An 18,678-nucleotide genomic window follows, 5' to 3' on the forward strand; every position below is an offset into this window, starting at 1 on the left:
GCATGAGTTACCTTGATTCCTGGAATAGTTCTGGCCTGCTAGCTCAGTTGGTTAGAGCGTCGTGCTAATAACGCGAAGGTCGTAGGTTCAATCCCTGCGCAGGCCACGATGCATTTTTTTTCTCCTGCTCTCAATGCAGTTTAACGTCGATGGTGCAGGCACTGCTCCTTTTACCTGAGTGGTCCACGCAGCCGTAGTGTGTCCATAGCAGAAACTCGAATGGCATGGGTTACCTTGATCCCTGGAATAGTTCTGGCCTGCTAGCTATGTTTGTTAAAGCGTCGTGCTAATAACGCGAAGGTCCTAGGTTCAATCCCTGCGCAGGCCACGTTGCATTTTTTTCTCCTGCTTTTAACACAGTTTAACGTCGATGGTGCAGGCACTGCCCCTTTTACCTGAGTGGTCCACGCAGCCGTACTGTGTGCATAGCAGAAACACGAATGGCATGAGTTACCTTGATTCCTGGAATAGTTCTGGCCTGCTAGCTCAGTTGGTTAGAGCGTCGTGATAATAACGCGAAGCTCGTAGGTTCAATCCCTGCGCAGGCCACGATGCATTTTTTTTCTCCTGCTCTCAATGCAGTTTAACGTCGATGGTGCAGGCACTGCTCCTTTTACCTGAGTGGTCCACGCAGCCGTAGTGTGTCCATAGCAGAAACTCGAATGGCATGGGTTACCTTGATTCCTGGAATAGTTCTGGCCTGCTAGCTATGTTTGTTAAAGCGTCGTGCTAATAACGCGAAGGTCGTAGGTTCAATCCCTGCGCAGTCCACGTTGTATTTTTTTCTCCTGCTCTCAACGCAGTTTAACGTCGATGGTGCAGGTACCTCCCTTTTACCTCAGTGGTCCACGCAGCCGTAGTGTGTGCATAGCAGAAACACGAATGGCATGGGTTACCTTCATTCCTAGAATAGTTTGTGGGGATACACATGAATCCCCTGCCCCATTGTAACGGCCGCGCGTAATTATCACGCGATGCTATGCGCGCGCCGTTCGGGAGGTTTTGCGAGTGAGGGCACTCTCGCTACTCCCGCTTCCTTTCGCTCCCCGCCGCGACGCCGCCGCGGAGACTTTCCCTCTTTCCCCTCTTACAACGGAGAGACCTCCTCTCCACAGCCCGGGAGGAGACGCGTTTCTCCCGAGGCTCGCTTGTCTTCTGGCGGGAGCTGTGCACACGCACGGATGAGAGACCTGCCACGGAGACCGCTGCCCTTATCGCCCGGCCACCGCGTGTGACTTGACCGCCGCGGGCCGTGAGCGAGGAACCACGCGAGGTGAGCGGAACCTTCTTCCCCCACATTTTTGCGTGCGTTCTTTCCTTTGTGTTTTTCACCCCCGTACGCGAGCGGAACACTCTCCCTCGTTACGGCGGTTATATTGTTGCTGCTGCACTGTATTGCTCGGGAGCAATAAACGCTCCTCCGAGTAGCATACTCGTGTTTGTCCCCTCTGGCCCGAACCCGCCGTGGTTGCGACACACCGCACCGCGGGTTGGGGGTCACAGCTCTGACTGCTAGGGCTGTCACGCTGGTGCTAGAGAGCGACAACTGCTTCTAGCCCTTTGAGCGTTATCACAAGAATAAACCCCCATATTTTTGCGCCCAACATGGGGCCAGAGGGGTGACAAACCGAGTGTCTGTGTGAGCGACTGCCGACACACAGACTAGCCATGGCGGCGAGCGGGATTGACATCCAGTCCCTGCTGTGGTTCTCCAATACGGCTTCTCAGCAGCAACATCTTGGCACGGCGCTAACAACTACTGCAGGTGTGTTCCCAGAGGCTGACGCTAGCCCCTGTGATCTTATATCGTTTGAGCCGAGCGGTGATTCACACGACACACCGGCTCAGACGAGCGGCGACGCTAGGCACTTCTCTCCAAGCGTTATGCCGCCAGGTAGGGAGAGCATGGCGCGACATGTGCAATCTTGCTCATCCCAGGGGGCCCCTCAGCCAGAACTACCTGGCCAGGCCCAAGAGGCTGTGTTTCGCATCGCCTTGCGCCTCATAGAGAGCCTCACGGGTATCGTGCAGAACAACCTGCAAACACCCGCTCCAGCGGCGAGTCCGAGGTTAAGGGTGGACCTTCCCAGCTACGGCGGCTATCGCGATTTTGTCAGTGCCAACGAGTACCTTGAGCGCATGCTGACCTACCAGCAGGCGACAGGGCTTTCCGATGGCGAGATTCTGGCGCGTGTCGTGCCAATCTCACTGACTGATCAGGCTGCCTTACTGGCGATCGGTTTGGCACAATGGAGGAGTTCCGAGCGAGGTTTCGCGAGGAGTTCTTGCCCGCAGATTACGACCGTCGTCTGCGGCGCGAGTTGGAGCTGCAGCATCCGGAATTAAGTCTATCGTTTTGCAGACCCCCTCAGCTTCGAACGGCGAGAAGGTAGAGCGTGTCACGCGACAAGCGCACCCTACCTTCGCAGCCTACCTACGAGGCGTACCGTTCAGGGACTTGGACGAACTCGCCTCGGCAGCCAAGCGCATACAGGCGGACATACTCGCATCCCGCGCGTATCGGCCACCCCCGCCAGCGTCGCAGGCACTTGAGCCGCGATGCGCCTGGAACGGAGACACTTTTCGAAACCGTTCCCAGGGAGCCGAGATGGTTGCATTAAGTGACGGGCAAATGAGAAACGGTTGGGAACTATCAGACCGAGCTCTCGACCCGTACACGTATGCTATGCGGTCAGCACACGCTGCGCGTGGCCAAGGTATGCAGAATCGGGGCCGACATACCGACCCGAGGACGCTAGACCAAAGGGCATCTGCAACGGTTCACCCGGCAGGGAGGAACGGTCAACCGGCGCGAGGCGACAACTTCCCCGCCCGGCAATGGCCGAATACCCTCTGCTACCGGTGCAACCAACGAGGGCACTACGCCCGGGAGTGCAGACCCCCCGTGAACCGAGAGCACGTGCTTTCGGCAAACGAACGCAGCCGCCGGTGAGCAACGCTTCGCAACCGGCGGCGGCATCAACAGCGGTGCTCAGTGAGTCACACGAACTCCTAGCTCCGTTGGCTTGTCGTTTGGAACCACCCAGCGACACGCCAGTACCGCTTATTGAGCTTACAGTGGCACAACGTAAGTTCATGGCATTGCAAGACACAGGAGCGAGCGCATCCCTGTTTGGCTACGAGGTGTGTGAGCATCTCCGTCGGAACGGACTCCGACTGCGAGCGAGCAACCTCACGTTCCGATTAGCCAGCGGCACTGCACACGCGAGCGGTGCCGCGCGGCTTGTGCGGTGGGAGAAACGAGTGAGGCGCCAGCGCTTCGCTCACCTCCCCGACCTATCGTTTCCAATTATTCTTGGTAGAGACTTCCTCGCCAAGACGGGCATTGTTATTGACGTCTGCAACGGAGGATATTGTGAGCGAGCATGTGGCACCCTGAACCCTTTCGTTCAACCCCAAAAAGCGTCGAAAGCACATTCGCTTTCCGATGCTTCGCGCGCAGCCGTACGCAACGATCGCCCGAAAAAGAGCCTCGAAACGCCTTCGGCCCGGCTGAACCACCAGCCTGTCGACCGGAAGGGAACCTCCCTCCTCCCGCGCGACCCCCTGTCCCCCCTGCGGTTGCACTTCGCGCCGCGGCGGCATGCAGGCCTCCCCACCCGCTGCTGGACAACTCAGACAGCTTGTGGGGGAGGAAAAAGCGCGTTTGTCTCTGCTCCTAAACGAGTACGACGCAGTATTCACAGAGCGGCCTGGCTGCACTACGCTGGTTAGGCACAAAATTGAGACAGGCGACGCTGTTCCATGGAAGTGCAATCCTCGGCCAGTCAGCTTGGCTAAGAGGAAAGCGCTCGATAACGCACTGGACGAGCTTCTCGATACAGGCGTTGTGGAACGATCAAACAGCCCCTGGAGGTTTCCAGTGGTGCTGGTGCCCAAAAAGGATGGAACAACCCGCCTTTGTGTGGATTATCGACGCCTGAATGAGGTGACACGGAAGGACGCATACCCACTTCCGAGCATTCCCTCGATAGTGTCCAATGTTTGTGGAGCGAAGTACTTCACTACGCTCGATGCTAGCAGAGGATACTTTCAGGTGGAGATGACCCCCAGTGATCGAGAGAAAACTGCCTTCACTTGTCACAGGGGACTTTTCCAGTTTACCCGAATGCCGTTTGGCCTGGTCGGAGCGCCCGCGACTTACCAGCGTCTGATGGACCGTGTCCTAGGCCATGCAAGGTGGCACCACGCTCTTGCTTACCTGGATGACATTGTCGTGTATTCGGAAACCTTTGATGAGCACTTACGCCATCTCAGGGATGTACTGGAAAGGCTGAGGTCTGCGGGAATCACTCTGAACCCGAACAAGACCCGGATAGCGGCGACCCGAATAACACTGTTGGGGTTTACGCTAGACAAAGGACGCCTTCTGCCGTGCGAAGACAAGCTGCGGGCTATTTTGCAGTTCCCGTCGCCGGCAGATATAGGCGGACTAAGACGCTTTCTGGGGCTGGTGAACTTTTATCGACAGTTTATCCCAGATTGCGCAGCTCTGCAAGCCCCCTTAACAACACTGTTAAGGAAAGGTGTGAAGTGGCATTGGGGTCCCGAGCAAGAGGCGGCACTACGCCATCTCACTTGCGCGCTCGCGGAAACCACAGAGCTAAGGCTGCCTGACCTGAACAGGGAATTTGTGATCCACACGGACGCTTGTGACCTGGGCTTAGGAGCGGTCCTGCTTCAAGAGCACGGAGGTAGCCTGAGACCGGTGGCGTTCGCCAGCCGCTCATTAACTCCCGCAGACAGAAACTATTCCGTGACAGAAAAATAATGTCTCGCGATTATCTTCGCTCTGCGGAAGTTCGCCTACTATGTCGATGGAGTCGCTTTCGTGATTGAGACTGATCACATGGCACTCACTTCGCTGAGACGCCTAGGCGAGCCGTCCGGACGCCTAGCGCGATGGGCGCTACTCCTCCAGCGTTACGACTTTACCGTGCGCTACAGGGGGGGCAAGAACAACGTGGTGGCGGACGCACTTTCGCGCGCGCCCGTTGACAGCTTGGGAAGTAACAACACTGCCAACTCCGCCGCGCCCGACAGCCAGAGCAGCGCGACTGCCGCGCAGCTCACACAACGCGCCGAGGAAAGGGGCACCCCGCCTTCCCAGGGCGAAAGCGTAAACCACTTTGAAGGCATCAGTTCAGTGGTGAGCGTATTCAGCAGAAAGGAGCTGTTGGAGGCACAGCGGGAGGATCCATTTTGTCGAAAAGTGTTCGACGGGCTCAGGGAGCTGGGCGGCGCGGCCGCGGCGCACATGGAGGCAACTGGTATTGTTGTCCGTGCGGGGCGCTCGAACACAGCTGGTAATGCTGTGAGCGCGATGGATTCCTATCTGCTCGACTCCGATGGCATCCTGCTGAGATATATCCCCTCCGAGAAGGATACACACGAGTCCTTCAAGGTGGTGATCCCACGCACGTTGAGAGGAGCACTTTTACGCTACTTTCATGACGCGTGCATCGCTGGGAACGCGAGTGGCCCTAAGACTTACCTCAAGTTGTGCCGCCTCGCTACCTGGCCTGGCATGAAGCGGGATGCGATACGCTACGCCCGCTCGTGCGACGTGTGCCAAAGGGTCAAGCCACGTGGTGGACGCCCACCTGGGCTCATGCAGCTGATCAATAGCCAGGGTCCTTGACAAATTGCGGCTTGTGACGTCATGGGACCTTACCCCAGGACTCCGAGTGGAAACCAATATCTGCTCGTTGTCACAGACCATTTCAGCAAATGGGTGGAACTGTTCCCACTTCGAAAGCTGACGGCACGCGTAATCATGGGGAAGCTGATCGAGGTGTTCACACGATTCGGCTACCCCGGGCAGTTGATAACGGACAATGCATCGTACTTCACTGCCAAACTTTTCGTGGACTCCTGTGCGGTCCTTGGCATTAAGCACAGGAGAACAACCACGTACCACGCCCAGGCGAATCCCACGGAACGCGTGAACCGCAACATCAAGCACATGCTCGTTGCATTTGCGGGGACGCACATCGACTGGGACACCTGTCTCCCCGATATTGGGTTTGCTCTCAGGTCGACCGTGAACCGCTCGACTGGGTACACACCTGCCGCTCTCAACCTTGGCAGGGAGCTGCCGAACCCGTTAGAACTTACTCTGCAGGTTCGCAGCAACACCCCGATTGCTTGGTCGGCACGCGCCGACTATGCGACCGGGCTGCGCGCGAGGATGACGGAGGCTTTGGACAAAGCAGGCTGGAATCTGAGCACTGCTCGGGCCCAGCAGAAAGCGCAGTATGACCGCTCTCATCGGGAAATTCACTACAAACCGGGTGACCTGGTGTTGAGGCGCAGTCACGTTCTGAGCGATGCCAGTCTTCTGCTTCTCTGGCGCCGAAATGGACGGGACCATATAGTTCGGGAGAAACTTTCCTCTCTCGTCTACAGGCTGGCGGACTTGACGCTAAGACCGACCGGCGGGCCAGTGCATGTCTGTGATCTCAAACCCTACTTTGACAGAGGGAACGAGTGGCCTGTGGAGAACACCCTCCCCCGCCAGCAGGCAGCCGCAACGAGACGCAAGGCTCGACAACAGAGCCCTGCGCCTCGTTACAACTTGCGCCCACGGCAGAACCAACTCTGACCAACGCGCAGGGAGTAATTTCTCCTGCTTAATATGGACGGAACACCCCTTCCATATTTCGCACCACGGCTTCTGGAGCAAGCACACGCTTTCTCGTCGGAAACGACCGAGCGGGGTTAGACTAGCTTAAAAAAGAAGTGTAAATCTGGAAAGTAACTAGAAAGAAAAGACAGCCTTGCAGCCGCAGGCCAGCCTTCACAGCGTGCCCGGAGGAGAGCCAGCAGACGCCGCAACGACCGTTGCTGCTTCGAACACCGAGAGCCAGGCCGTTTGGAGGGCGGCCGCATTCCAAAACCAAGATCCCGCTGCCACCATAGAGCAACCATGCCGAAAAAAAACAGCTTCCGGTCGGCCGCGGGACGAGCGAGCGAGAATTCGGAGAAACCGGGGCCTGTGTCTACCACGGCGAAAACTGCAGCAGAGAGGCCGCCTTGGAGTCCCCCTGTCCCCGCGGCAGCGGCTTCGCCAGCAAGAGAAGCTTGGTGCCCCGCTGGGCCCGCCTCGCAAGTCCTCTCCGGCAGAGGGAAAATGGGTCGGCGCGCCTTTGTCACCCCCCAACGAGAGGAAAAGAGGGCGAGCCAAGAGCAAGCGGTTCATCCAGCTGAGTGGGGGCCTGCCGTACGCTACGACACGATGCGTAATTGCCCTGAGCCTGCCTGCCGCCCGCGCGTCCCGGCAAAGCTGCCCTGGCCGACTCACGGGACCTGCAGTCATCGACCCCCTTCAACCCTGGGCTCCACGGTCGTCCGTGGCGGTCATCCACACTGCCTTCCTGCCCTGGCGTCCACTGCCTTCGACGACGGCACTGCTGGCTGTGAGCTGAATCTTTTCTTAATTGGTTTTAAAGTTAAACGGTGTTTCGCAGGCCCCACTCGGTATACCCTTTTGTGTGAACGCGGTCACTTTTCGGCCGTAGGGCAGTTTTAAGGAGGGGGGGATGTGGGGATACACATGAATCCCCTGCCCCATTGTAACGGCCGCGCGTAATTATCCCGCGATGCTATGCGCGCGCCGTTCGGGAGGTTTTGCGCGGGAGGGCACTCTCGCCACCCCCGCTTCCTTTCGCTCCCCGCCGCGACGCCGCCGCGGAGACTTTCCCTCTTTCCCCTCTTACAACGGAGAGACCTCCTCTCCACAGCCCGGGAGGAGACGCGTTTCTCCCAAGGCTCGCTTGTCTTCTGGCGGGAGCCGTGCACACGCACGGATCAGAGATCTGCCACGGAGACCGCTGCCCTTATCGCCCGGCCACCGCGTGTGACTTGACCGCCGCGGGCCGTGAGCGAGGAACCACGCGAGGTGAGCGGAACCTTCTTCCCCCACATTTTTGCGTGCGTTCTTTCCTTTGTGTTTTTCACCCCCGTACGCGAGCGGAACCCTCTCCCTCGTTACGGCGGTTGTATTGTTGCTGCTGCACTGTATTGCTCGGGAGCAATAAACGCTCCTCCGAGTAGCATACTCGTGTTTGTCCCCTCTGGCCCGAACCCGCCGTGGTTGCGACACACCGCACCGCGGGTTGGGGGTCACAGCTCTGACTGCTAGGGCTGTCACGCTGGTGCTAGAGAGCGACAACTGCTTCTAGCCCTTTGAGCGTTATCACAAGAATAAAGCCCCATAAGTTCTGGCCTGCTAGCTCAGCTGATTAGAGCATCGTGCTAATAACGCGAAGGTCATAGGTTCGATCCCTGCGCAGGCCACGTTGCATTTTTTTCTCCTGCTCTCAACGCAGTTTAACGTCGATGGTGCAGGCACTGCCCCTTTTACCTGAGTGGTCCACTTTCCTTCATTCCTGGAATAGTTCTGGCCTGCTAGCTCAGTTTGTTAGAGCGTTGTGCTAATAACGCGAAGGTCGTAGGTTCAATCCCTGCGCAGGCCACATTGCATTTTTAGTTCTGGCCTGCTAGCTCAGTTGGTTAGAGCGTTGTGCTAATAACGCGAAAGTCGTAGGTTCAATCCCTGCGCAGGCCACATTGCATTTTTTTTCTCCTGCTCTCAACGTAGTTTAACGTCGATGGTGCAGGTACTGCTTCTTTTACCTCAGTGGTCCACGCAGCCGTAGTCTGTGCATAGCAGAAACACGAATGGCATGGGTTACCTTCATTCCTGGAATAGTTCTGGCCTGCTAGCTCAGTTTGTTAGAGCGTTGTGCTAATAACGCGAAGGTCGTAGGTTCAATCCCTGCGCAGGCCACGTTGTATTTTTCTTCTCCTGCTCTCAACGCAGTTTAACGTCGATGGCGCAGGCACTGCCACTTTTACCTGAGTGGTGAACGAAGCCGTAGTGTGTGCATAGGAGAAACACGAATGGCATGGGTTACCTTGATTCCTGGAATAGTTCTGGCCTGCTAGCTCAGTTGGTTAGAGCGTCGTGCTAATAACGCGAAGGTCGTAGGTTCAATTCCTGCGCAGGCCACGTTGTATTTTTCTTCTCCTGCTCTCAACGCAGTTTAACGTCGATGGCGCAGGCACTGCCACTTTTACCTGAGTGGTGAGCGAAGCCGTAGTGTGTGCATAGGAGAAACACGAATGGCATGGGTTACCTTGATTCCTGGAATAGTTCTGGCCTGCTAGCTCAGGGAGGAGGCGGCGAAAGGAGCCGTGGAAGTTGGCAAGGCTGCCGGGACGACCGACGCATCAGGGCCTCCCAGCGGAGACATTATTGGACCCGGCAACCAAAGGAAGCCACTCGAAGAGGAAGAATTACCTTCGAGTCAGGCGAGCACGTCGGCAGACGGGGAGAACGTCTTTGCAACTAAGGACGCCGAGCCAATGATCAGCGAGGAACAGCAGGACCAGAGCTGCGCCCGTTCAGCGAGCGGCACCGCCCCAGCCAAGCGCCCTCATGGCCTGACCGACAACGAAGGGGACAAGGCGGCAGCTCTCAGTGGTGAGGAGCCGCCAGCAAAAACTGCTCAATCCCGACGGTCATCTTTCAGACCGAAACCCAACGTTTTGGCGGACAAGCGTGCCGGCGATAAGGCAGCCCCGCGGCAAGGTCAGGGGCCTGCACCGGATGGCTCCGGTGGCAACGACGGCGTCTAGCCATGTGCTAGACGTGTTGGGTAAGCACCATGCTCTTGGCCTCTTCACTATTTGCGACAATGGCTTCTGTAACCCCGTTGAAAGTAGCCACACTCAATGTTAGGGGCTTGGCAGGAAAGAAAAAGCAAAGCCAAGTTTACCGGCTTTTAACAGAGCACGATATTGACTTACTGGCCGTGCAGGAGACAAAAGCAGAAGGGGAAGAAGAGACCGGGAGCATGGTGCGACGTTTCACGTCTAGATTCTACGCTGTAGTGAGTCATGCGATAGGTACATCTGCTGGCAGCGTCCTTTTTGTAAAGAAGTTGCCGGGTCTTGTCGTGCAAGCTCATTTCTCGTGTCCGTCAGGTCGCTGTGTCGCTATCGATTTTACATTGAAGAACATTGAGTGGCGAATTGTCTGTGTGTACGCACCAAATGTTACGGACGAAAGGGCTGCGTTTTTTCAAAGTGTTGAACAGCGTCTTTGTTCCGAGAAACAGCTTATCATCATGGGCGACTTCAACTGCGTCCTAAGTGGCTGCGATAAGACCAGTGCAAGGGTGTTCAGTGACGCAAGTACGAAGATACTGTCGCAAATCATAGATAAATGGAACCTTGAGGATGTGGCAGAGTGTTTGCAAGGCGCGTGCGGCGTGAAGTACGCACACTTTCAGAGGACAAGCCATGCTCGGCTGGACCGCATTTATGTATCGCTGGATGTGATTCCAAAATGTAACAGTTACCATGTAGTGCCGGTGGCTTTTTCGGACCACTGTTTAGTAGTATGTGGGATAGGATTGAAAAAACGGGGCAGTGCTTTTAGTTGGGATATGTGGAAAATAAATAACAAGCTAATTAAGGACGATGAATTTAGCTGTGCAGTAATTGAAGAAATAAGCAAAATAGAGCCTAGTAGTGAACTGAGAATATGGCAACAGTGGGAACTTTGCAAAGAACAGGTTAAAATTAAAGCAGTCGAACGATCTAGTGCCATTGCGTACGAAGAGAATCTAAACGAACGCAATCTAAGATGTATGCTTGCAAAACTGCTAGAAAAGGAAAGTGAAGCGCCTGGTAAATGGATCGATGACATTAGGAAAATAAAGCAGAAAATTCAACTAATAGAAGAGGACCGTTATCGTGGAGCGTTGGTGCGGGCCAGAGCGGAAGATATAGCAGCAGGGGAGACGCCGTCCAAACGAGCGTTGGGAATTGAAAAGGCTCATGCTCGGCGAAATCACATCGATAGCATAGAATGGGGTGGCATCTTATCAGACGAAAACGAACATATAACGCGTGCGTTTTTTGAGTACTATGAGGCGCTCTTCGCATTACAGGATGCAGACATAAATACGTTTAAGAACAGGTTTCTTGGGGCACTGCCGCGACTCAGCGACGAGCAGAAAGACGTTTTAGAGCAGGCAATAAACGAATCAGAAGTAGAAATGGCAATAGACAATTTAAATTCTGGGAGATCACCAGGACCAGACGGGTTAAGCGCGGCGTTTTACAAATCATTTAAGAGCAGAATCGCGCCAGTGTTGAAGACGGTCTTTAATGAAGCTTACGACATACGTGAATTGCCTCCGTTTTATGGTAAATCACATACTGTCCTAATTCCTAAAACGGATGAAGCTGACAAGTTACGACACGTAACAGGGTACAGGCCAATTGCTCTCACAAATGTCGATTATAAAATTTATATGAAGGTGTTTGCGCAAAGGTTACAGAGTGTAATCCAGGAAATTGTTGGCCCCCACCAAACGTGCGGGATAAAAGGCCGGTCTATTCTTTCTAACATACACAAAGCAAGATGTGTGCTCGAGTGCTGTGATTTTACAAATAGTCGCGTTGCCATCTTGCAGCTTGATCTCGAAAAGGCGTTCGACTGTGTCGCGCATAAAATTTTGCTGTGCATACTTGATTATGTGAATGTTGGGTATGTTATCCGGGAGGGAGTCGCCTTGGCGTATCGGAACTGTACGACGAGATTGATTGTTAACCAGAGTCTGGGGGCCCCCATTCGTGTGCAGCGTTCGGTACGTCAAGGCTGCCCCCTCAGCCCTCTTCTGTTTGCTATCTACATCGAGACTTTGTGTTTAGACATCATTGAAAACGAAAGAATCACTGGTTTTCGGCTGCAAGCTGCGGAGGTGAAGCTGCTGGCATATGCGGATGATTTAGTGGTTTTTTCCGTTAATCGAGAAGGTGTAACAGAGGCCGTTGAATGTGTCGCTGAATTCTGCAAAACCTCAGGCAGCAGAGTGAACTGGTCTAAGTCAGTGGGGCTCTGGCACGGAGCATGGTAAACGACGATGGACCACTTTGCAAACGTACCCTGGGTGAAGACACCAACGAAGTACCTTGGAGTACCGCTAGAAAGCTATCGCGATAGCGAAACATATTGGAGAGTGCAGACCCAGGATGCGCGTGAGAAGGCGGAAAGATGGAAAGGAACAGGCTTATCAATTTTCGCTAGAGCCACCGTGTGCAACCTTTTCTTTATCAGTAAGGTGTGGTATGCGATGCAAGTGTTGCATTGTGGAAGAATGAGCATACAAAAGCTACATCGAATTTTTGCTGTTTTTGTGTGGGCTGCACAATGGGAAAGGTGCAGCCGGACGAATTTGTTTAGAAAAGTGAAGGATGGTGGAGTGGGTCTGGGACACCTTTTCTTGAGGCAGATTGTTAACAGATTTATGTTTCTGCGTGATGTCAGTGATCCGTTTTTGGGCACCGTGTGCCAAGTAACGCTGGGGCGCGCGCTGCCTGACTTTGTTGTTGCAACCGAAACCCTATCGGGCGGAATTTTTGGGTACTTCAGAGAAGTTGTCGCAAGTGTCCGATTTCTCTCAACGAGGTTTTCCAACGAATATTTATCTACAGTGAAGAAGCAAAAATTGTATAAGGATTTATGTGAAGTTGTCTTGCCGGAACCCATGTATAGGGCCTTGTACAGTGGAGGCCCTGGAAGGAATGTGTTAAAGAGGGTAAAGGGAATGCACGTTGACCCAGGGGTTAAAACTTTTTTTTTCAAGTTGCACACAGGAACGTTATCAGTCAAAATGTTTTTACAGGATAAGGGCTTATTTCTTCCGTGGGGTCATCACTGCCTTATCTGCAAGCAACCAGAAACGATAGATCACGTTTTTCTGCATTGTTGGGAAGGGGTTTACTTTTGGGACGTACTTCAAAGGACTATAAAGAAACAATTTCCACTTCACCCCCATGGAATACGGTATCTGCCCAATGAAAACGAGGACGGAGTACCTTTCGATCTGATAGTGTTTCTGGGCCTCCACAGTATTTGGCGCGCGAGAATGGCAGGATATTACTGTGATCCCGACGCGAGGCCAGCACGAATTTATTTTCGTGAAACTGTGCACCGGTTTGTTGAGAGTGTCAAATCTGTTGGCGAGGCTCCCGAGTGGCTGTCAAGGGTGGAGCCTTTGATGGCCCTAAAGGAATTTTAATGTGAAGAAGCCAGCCCCTGGCAGGCTGACTATATCAACACCAAGTGTTCATTGTGTCCCGCCATTTTGTTGTGTAATGTCAAAGCCAGGCAATAAAGAAAAAAAAATGGCCTGCTAGCTCAGTTTGTTAGAGCGTTGTGCTAATAACGCGAAGGTCGTAGGTTCAATCCCTGCGGAGGCCACGTTGTATTTTTTTCTCCTGCTCTCAACGCAGTTTAACGTCGATGGCGCAGGCACTGCCACTTTTACCTGAGTGGTTTACGAAGCCGTAGTGTGTGCATAGGAGAAACACGAATGGCATGGGTTACCTTGATTCCTGGAATAGTTCTGGCCTGCTAGCTCAGTTTGATTCTGCTTCCGGCCACGCTCGTGAACGGACGCATTATGCAGGGCTCCGATGGAGCGGCTTCAGCGGCCGTGTCAGGCCGCGGTGACAGGGCCAGTCAACAGGAAAATACTTACCAGGTTGTTTTGCCAGCACTGCCTACAGGTCGGTTCGTTTTGAATACGGTTTTTTTGCACGCCGATATCAGGGCCCGCCCGTACCGGGTGGAAGATTTCCGCGACGCTTTAGCAGAGCAGTCGCTGCTCCCCGATGTTATCGCAATGGGGGCGTATCGGATGAGCCACGTCTGGGCCGTCACTTTCAAGGATGCTGAAGCGGTGACCAAGATTATTAGTGTCGGTGAGCTGGTAGTGAAAAAAGGCCGCTGCTTGGTGATTGACCCGGCCAACCAAGACGTGCGACTGAAACTTCACTGGCTGCTACACAACGTGCCCGACGAGGATGTTCGGGCTGCCATTGCGCCGTACGGAAAAGTGACGGAAGTTGCCCGCGAGCGCTGGCGCGTGAGTGGTATGTCAGAAAAAGGCTCGACTACTAGACTCGTCACGTTGAAGTTGAGAGCTGGCGTGAAGCTGGACGACCTGCCGCACCAGCTGAACGTTAGCGGTGAGCTGGCGCTCGTTGTTGTACCGGGCAGATCACCGTTGTGCCTACGCTGTCGGAGTACGGGACACATCCGTAAGGAATGCCGAGTCCCGCGTTGCGGAGCCTGTCGACGGTTCGGCCACGAAGACGGACAGTGTGCCCGCACTTACGCGAGCATTACCGGCCTCGGTGCAGGAATAGACTGGTCTGAGTTGCTGATGGACGAGGCTGATGCGGAAGATGCAGCCCGTGCAGACGGGCAACCAGCAGCGAGGGAAGGGCCGTCGCTTACGGTTTTGACGAAGCAGAAGGCGACGTCAAGTGAGGTACCGGCGAGTGTAGTACAAGTTCAGAGTGCCTTTCAACAGGATGGCGATGGCGCGTCGAAGGGCGCGACAGAAGCCGCGGCGGAAGCTTCGGACAGCGCTGAACCTGCCAGCACCGAAGGCATGGACTTCAGTGAGGAGGCTGGCACCCTAACGGCTGGAAAACGCTCCCGCGAGGAAAGCGCCGGCGAAAAGACGCATCTTGATGGTGGAAGCGACGAACCGCCGTCGAAGACCCCGGGAATCCGGCGTCCGATGTTCAAGCCGCGGCCGAACGTCATGGCCGAGACAAGGCAGGCGGGGAAACCGCCTCCGTAGTTCTGCAATGTGCATTTATGGTGTTTTTTCTTGCTTTTCTTTTTTTACTTGTTTTTTTTGTGAGGAGTGGTACCTATCAGACTGTGTGCGCGGATCTGGAACTGCTGGCGAAGGAATTACCCATGGGTTCCCGATGCCTGCACGCGTATATCTGGAAAGGCGACACCGTACATGCACAGTGAGTTTAAGAACACTGCTCGGCTGACTATGAGGGGTACTGTGGGACTCAAGTCTCCTTTTCATAGGGCATGGCGATGAAACTAGAAACAGCTTTACATGTAGCAACTTTGAATGTTAGAGGCCTTGGTGCACGACGGCGTCAGTGCCAGCTTAACCGCCTGCTTGCTGAAAACGCGCTTGACATAGTTGCAGTCCAAGAGACTAAGATCGAAAGTGAGGAATCCACTGATCGCATGGTGTCCACCTTTCGTGCAGCCTTTAACGTTTGTGTTTGCCATTCCGTTGGCACCTCGGGTGGGTGCGTATTATTTGTCCGAAATAATTTAGGCATCACTGTTGAGTCGGTTTTTTCTTGCCCTAGTGGACGGCTTATTGTTGTAGATTTTTCTTTTTCCAATTTATGTTGGCGCATTATATGTGTGTATGCTCCGAATGTTGAATCTGAGCGTTTTGATCTCTTTACCCGTTTGGAGCCCTACCTTGTTTGCGACCGAGTGTTGTTGCTGTTGGGAGATTTTAATTGTGTGTGTGCCGCTAATGATCGAGTGAAGGGTACACCTGTGCATGATAAGAGTGCTCAGTTGCTTCAATCTCTGGCTTATGATAATAGCTTAGAGGATATTGGCAGTATATTTACCGAAGGGAATCGACCTAAGTTCACTCATTTTCAACGTAATAGTCATGCCAGGTTGGACAGAATTTATGCATCCATAGATCTCGTGTCTCTTTGCACGAGTTGCAAAGTTATACCTGTAGCTTTTAGTGATCATTGCCTAGTGATCGCAAGTTTCGGCATAAAGCAAAGAAAGACAAGATTTAACTGGAATCTCTGGAAATTTAATGTAAAGCTCTTAGAGGACGAGGAATTCGTAACTGATATTGCGGATGGAATGCAGAAGCTGCTTGAGGAGCGACCCAGCGTTGTTGCGGTTCAATGGGAAGATTTCAAGGAGTGGATAAAAAGAAGGGCCATTGAAAAAAGTTGCTTGAAGCGATACGAAGAAAAACAGGAAGAAAAAGCAGCTCGCGAACAACTGCAATTTTTATTAGGCATGGAAAGCTCCGAGCCTGGGAAGTATTCCAAGGACCTAAGGGAGGTGAAAAGCCTGCTCGAACGCTTAGACACTGAAAGGTATAAATCTGCCGTTATACGCGCAAGGACACAGAAACTGTGGGCTGGTGAAACGCCGACGAAGCGAGCTTTGTGTGACGAAAAGCGTTATGCTTGCCAAAACGAAATCAGGCAGATAAGGAACGGAGATGAAGTCACGAGTGACGCTTTTACAATCAAGCAGCTATTTGAAGAGCAGTACATTGAGCTTCTTGGACATACGCGTGACATGAATGAGGCCTTCCTGGTTGACTTTTTGCCTCTCCTGCCGAGACTTCAGGACGAAGTAAAGGAGCGTCTTGAGCAGCCCATAACTGCAAAAGAAATAGAGATTGCAATCGAAGACCTGCAAGCGGGAAAACCTCAAGGACCTGATGGAATAGGGGCCGAATTTTACAAAGCATTTAAGTCCACAGTTCGCTCAGTTACTGCTAAGAGTTCTAGATGAAGCTTATGAAAGAAAACAAGTGCCACTCTCATTCACCACGTCGTACATAGTATTGATTCCGAAATCAGATATCCCAGAAAAGAGGTTGTTGGTGGGGAACTATCGCCCGATAAGCCTCACCAACGTGGACTATAAATTGTACATGAAGGTTTTAGCAAAAAGATTGCAGAGCATAATTACGAAATTGGTTGGGCCGCACCAGACTTGCGAAATCAAAGGTAGGAGTATCGCCACAAATGTGCACGTCGCACGGACCGTGCTGGAATGTTGCGATGTGCTCGGGGACCGCATCGCTATGATGCAACTAGATCTGGCAAAAGCCTTCGATCGCGTTTCCCATGATGTCATTTGCAGCATTTTGGAGCACGCTAATGTAGGCCGTATTATTGCAGAAGGTGTCAAGATGGCATATGCAAACTGCACCAGACGCATTATTGTTAATGGTGACCTCACAGACAGGATAGCAGTTCATTCGTCGGTAAGGCAGGGATGCCCGCTATCGCCTCTGCTGTTTGCGGCCTACTTGGAGCCATTGTGCTTAGCTATCATCAGAAGTGAGAGCATCACGGGCTTTCGATTGCAGTCGACTCACGTCAAAATCCTTGCTTATGCGGACGATATTGCGGTATTCTGTTCAGACAGAGGCAGCATTACCGAGGTGATCAGCACGGTGGATAAATTTTGCAAACAAACGGGGTGTCTCATAAACTGGGACAAAAGTTCTGGCTTTTGGCATGGCGACTGGGAAGCGATGCCTGAACACTTTTCCAGGATGCGATGGTCGTCTTTGCCGACGCAATATCTCAGCGTCCCCCCTAGTGCATTATCGCGATGCAAGTGAACACTGGAATGAGGATATGTCAAGGGCGAGGGAGAAAGCAGATGCCTGGAAAGGGAGGCAGTTATCAATGTTTGCGCGAGCCTCCGTCTGCAATCTTTTCCTTGTATCCAAAATATGGTATTTGATGAATGTGCTGTGCGCATCTCGGGCCAGTATTCAAAAGATGCATCGAGTATTTGCTGTTTTCATTTGGTCGTCAAACTGGGAGAGAACCAGTCGTACCAATCTGTTTCTTTCAGTGAAAAAAGGAGGCCTCGGCCTTGTGCATTTATTTCTGCGTCAAGTTGTTTCGCGTTTTTTCTTTCTTCGAAATCAAAGGGATAATTTTCTTATGGCTGTTATCCAAGTGCGGTTGCAGAGACTTCTTCCTGAATTTGTCGTCTCATCTTGTGCGAATATGTGTGGCACTGTCAATGGTTACATGCGAGAGGTTGTACTCTCTTTTAGGCTGCTCCATGTGCGATTTTCCCTTGAGTACTTATCTAAAGTGTCAAAGCAAAAGCTGTATAAGGATCTGGTGGACACCATGTTACCGACCCCAATCTACCGGTTACCTTATCGTGGAGGCCCAGGGCACGATGTATTAAAGAGAGTTAAAAATATGCCTGTGAACCCATCTACGAAATCTTTTTTCTTTAAATTGCACTCGAATACACTTCCTGTTAAAACGTGGCTGCACGAAAAGGGGATTTTTGTCCCATGGACCACAAACTGTCTATTATGCAAAAAACCCGAGACAGTAGAACATGTATTTCTTGACTGTTGGGACCCTATTTTCTATTGGGATGTGCTCCAACGAACAGTCAAAAAAGGTTTTCCCCTGGACCCCTACGGCATCAGATTCTTGCCAATTCAGAATGAAGCAGGAGTACCGTATGATTTAATCATGCTTCAGGGCCTCCACAGCCTCTGGAGGACACGGATGCAAGTGCGACACGCGGATGTTAACGTTCGCTCGGTGCGCGAAAACTTTATTGAAAGTGTTGCGAGCTTGAGAGAAATGTACCGAGCACAAGCTGACCCACCTGAATGGATTACTGTATTTGATGAACTGGTCGCATTGAGAAGATTTTAAGCCCTGATACGCCAGCCAAGTTAGACTGATGTTTTTATCATTTGTACCTTTTTTGTTTTGATGTCACAGACGGCAATAAAGAAAAAAAAAGCCTGCTAGCTCAGTTTGTTACAGCGTTGTGCTAATAACGCGAAGGTCGTAGGGTTCAATCCCTGCGCAGGCCACGTTGTATTTTTCTTCTCCTGCTCTCAACGCAGTTTAACGTCGATGGCGCAGGCACTGCCACTTTTACCTGAGTGGTCCACGCAGCCGTAGTGTGTGCATAGCAGAAACTCGAATGGCATGGGTTACCTTGATTCCTGGAATAGTTCTGGCCTGCTAGCTCAGTCA

At 52.9% G+C, this 18,678-nt stretch overlaps 1 protein-coding gene and 2 non-coding genes across 3 annotated transcripts; all 3 read left to right on the forward strand.

The window, feature by feature from the left end:
• The first annotated feature begins 32 nt into the window (after window positions 1-32).
• Window positions 33-106, forward strand: TRNAI-AAU (transfer RNA isoleucine (anticodon AAU)). The gene has a single exon. It is a non-coding gene; the product is annotated as a tRNA-Ile (tRNA).
• Window positions 107-8,960: 8,854 nt separating this feature from the next.
• TRNAI-AAU (transfer RNA isoleucine (anticodon AAU)) lies at window positions 8,961-9,034 on the forward strand. The gene has a single exon. It is a non-coding gene; the product is annotated as a tRNA-Ile (tRNA).
• Window positions 9,035-17,282: 8,248 nt separating this feature from the next.
• On the forward strand, window positions 17,283-18,348 carry LOC149346002 (uncharacterized). Its single transcript, XM_089585327.1, has one exon. It carries the CDS (start codon window positions 17,290-17,292, stop codon window positions 18,346-18,348), a length of 1,059 nt encoding a protein of 352 aa, XP_089441453.1. The 5' UTR covers window positions 17,283-17,289.
• Window positions 18,349-18,678: the final 330 nt, after the last annotated feature.

Source organism: Amblyomma mixtum, chromosome 4 (genome assembly GCF_055824585.1).
Source record: "Amblyomma mixtum isolate Tamu chromosome 4, ASM5582458v1, whole genome shotgun sequence".
NCBI lineage: Eukaryota > Metazoa > Arthropoda > Arachnida > Ixodida > Ixodidae > Amblyomma > Amblyomma mixtum.

Bases quoted from the DNA above. Each gene is read 5' to 3' on its own strand.
- LOC149346002 (XM_089585327.1), top strand. From the start codon at position 17,290: ATGTCAAGGGCGAGGGAGAAAGCAGATGCCTGGAAAGGGAGGCAGTTA.